The 2,500-nt window shown below is 41.6% G+C and overlaps 1 protein-coding gene across 1 annotated transcript in view; it reads right to left on the bottom strand.

Annotated features, from left to right (window-relative positions):
- LOC135096178 (uncharacterized) overlaps positions 1-2,500 on the bottom strand; it is a 29,799-nt gene that overhangs the window by 17,074 nt on the left and 10,225 nt on the right. The window contains 2 exon segments of the mRNA XM_063997522.1: positions 1,394-1,681; positions 2,174-2,395. Of these exon segments, the coding sequence (XP_063853592.1) occupies positions 1,394-1,681; positions 2,174-2,395 (510 nt within the window).

Here is a 2,500-nt window from a genome sequence, read left to right as displayed (position 1 = left end):
AAAAACTACTTCAAAACATCCCCATTTCTTGATAAAAACTACCATTCCCTCTTAAAAACACCCATTCCTTGCCATAATGCCACAAAAAACACCCACTTCTCTTCCTTTTCTTGCTAAAAACACTAATTTCCACCCATTTCCTCTTAATAATCACCTATTCCTTGATTTCTTGATAAAAAACTACTTCAAAACATCCCCATTTCTTGATAAAAACTAACATTCCCTCTTAAAACACCCATTCCTTGCCATAATGCCATCAAAAACACCCATTTCTCCTCCATTCCCTGGTAAAAACACTAATTTCCACCCATTTCCTCTTAATAATCACCCATTCCTTGATTTCTTGATAAAAACTACCATTCCCTCTTGAAATCACCCATTCCTTGCCATAATGCCATCAAAAACACCCATTCCTCCTCCTTTCCCTGCTAAAAACACTAATTTCCACCCATTTCCCAGCAAAATACCCTTAAAACACCCCCATTTCCTCTTAAAATCACCCATTCCTTGATTTCTTGATAAAAACTAACATTCCCTCTTAAAAACACCCATTCCTTGCCATAATGCCATAAAAAACACCCATTTCTCCTCCTTTCCCTGCTAAAAACACTAATTTCCACCCATTTCCCGGCAAAATACCCTTATAACACTCCATTTCCTCTTAAAAACACCCATTCCTTGCCATAATACCATAAAAAACACCCATTTCTCTCCAATTCCCTGCTAAAAACACTAATTCTCACTACATTTCCTGCCAGAACACCTCAAAATATCCATTCCTTGCCTTGCCATAAAAAACCCATTTCCCTCCCATTCTCCGCTAAAAACACCCATTTCTTGCCCAAAATACCCTCAAAAACATCCCATTTCCACCTAATACACCCCTTCCTTGCTAAAAACATCCATTTCTTGCCTAACCCATTAAAAAACACACCAATTATTATCAAAATACCCTAAAAACATCCCATTTCTTTGCAAAACACCCAAAATACACCCAAAAAACACCAAAAAGCACCTATTTCCTTCCAAAACACCAAAAAAAACACCCATTTCCACCAAACACACCCAGAGTAATCACCCCCATCACCACCCATCCCTGCACACCCATTTCCTTCCAAAACACCCCAAAAAAAACACCAAAAAACACCCTATTTCTTCCCAAAACACCCAAAAAAACACTATTTCTTCCCAAAACACCCAAAAAACACCCTATTTCTTCCCAAAACACCCAAAAAAACACTATTTCTTCCCAAAAAACACCCAAAAAAACACTATTTCTTCCCAAAACACCCAAAAAAACACTATTTCTTCCCAAAAACACCCAAAAAACACCCCATTTAACACCCCCATTCCCAACCCCATCACCACCCATTCCCCAGACCCCCACACACACCAGGTTCAGGTTGGGCAGCACTGGAAACCAACAGAACATCATCATCTTCAGGTCTCCAAGCACTGTTGGCTAAGCTGTCTTCTGCAATGTATGGGTAACCTTTACATTCCTTGCCCATTCCTGCGGGACGCCACCCCAGGGCAGCGTAGGATGACCCGTTGTTGACCAGGACGACCTCCAGCTCCTGTTCTATCTGCAGGACGCGCCAGTACAGGGTCAGGTCGTCAGAGAGGATTTTTTTGTTCAGAGCTGCTAAGTTCACCTGCTTCCGGTTAGTGACGAGGGAAGCTGTGGGAGAGAGAGAGAGAGAGAGAGAGAGAGAGAGAGAGAGAGAGAGAGAGAGAGAGAGAGAGAGAGAGAGAGAGAGAGAGAGAGAGAGAGAGAGAGAGACCCAAAAACACACACAAAACACACTCAATAACAAATAAATATACCCATGAAATACACATACAAACACCCAAAAACACTCAAAAACATCCCAAAAACACTCAAAACACCCAAAAACACCCCAAAACACTCAAAACACACTCAAAAACACCCAAAAACACATCAAAACACTCCAAACACACCCAAAAACACCCAAAAAACACCCAAAAACACTCAAAAACACCCAAAAAAACCCAACACACCCAAAAACACACCAAAAACACTCAAAACACACCCAAAAACACCCAAAAACACATCAAAACACTCAAAAACACCCCAAAAAAAAAAAAAACACACCCAAAAACACCCCAAAACACCACAAAACACCCCAAAAACACACTCAAAAACACTCACTAGTCCCGCATTTGGGCCCGAAGCGACCAGCCCTGCAGTAGCACAGTTTCTTAGGGTACCCAGTGGCCTTGACATCAACACACTTGCCAAACACACCACACTGGGAGTCATCTTCACACTCGTTGGCAAATTGGCAGCGTTCCCCATAGTACCCCTTGTTGCACCTGCAGTTGTTCACCATCAAACGGCCGTTACCGCTGCAACGCTCCCTGTAGTCGCTCCCTGTAGGTTGTTAAGGGTCGTTTACGGGTTGTTCAGTTAGGTTAGGTTAAAGATTTGTTAAGTAACACAAGCTATATAACAAAACAAGGAAAAAATAAATAAAAT

Source organism: Scylla paramamosain, unplaced genomic scaffold, assembly GCF_035594125.1.
Source record: "Scylla paramamosain isolate STU-SP2022 unplaced genomic scaffold, ASM3559412v1 Contig3, whole genome shotgun sequence".
NCBI classification, from domain to species: domain Eukaryota; kingdom Metazoa; phylum Arthropoda; class Malacostraca; order Decapoda; family Portunidae; genus Scylla; species Scylla paramamosain.
Note: the sequence above shows the minus strand (reverse complement) of the source record. Positions and strands in the feature narration are given on the sequence as shown.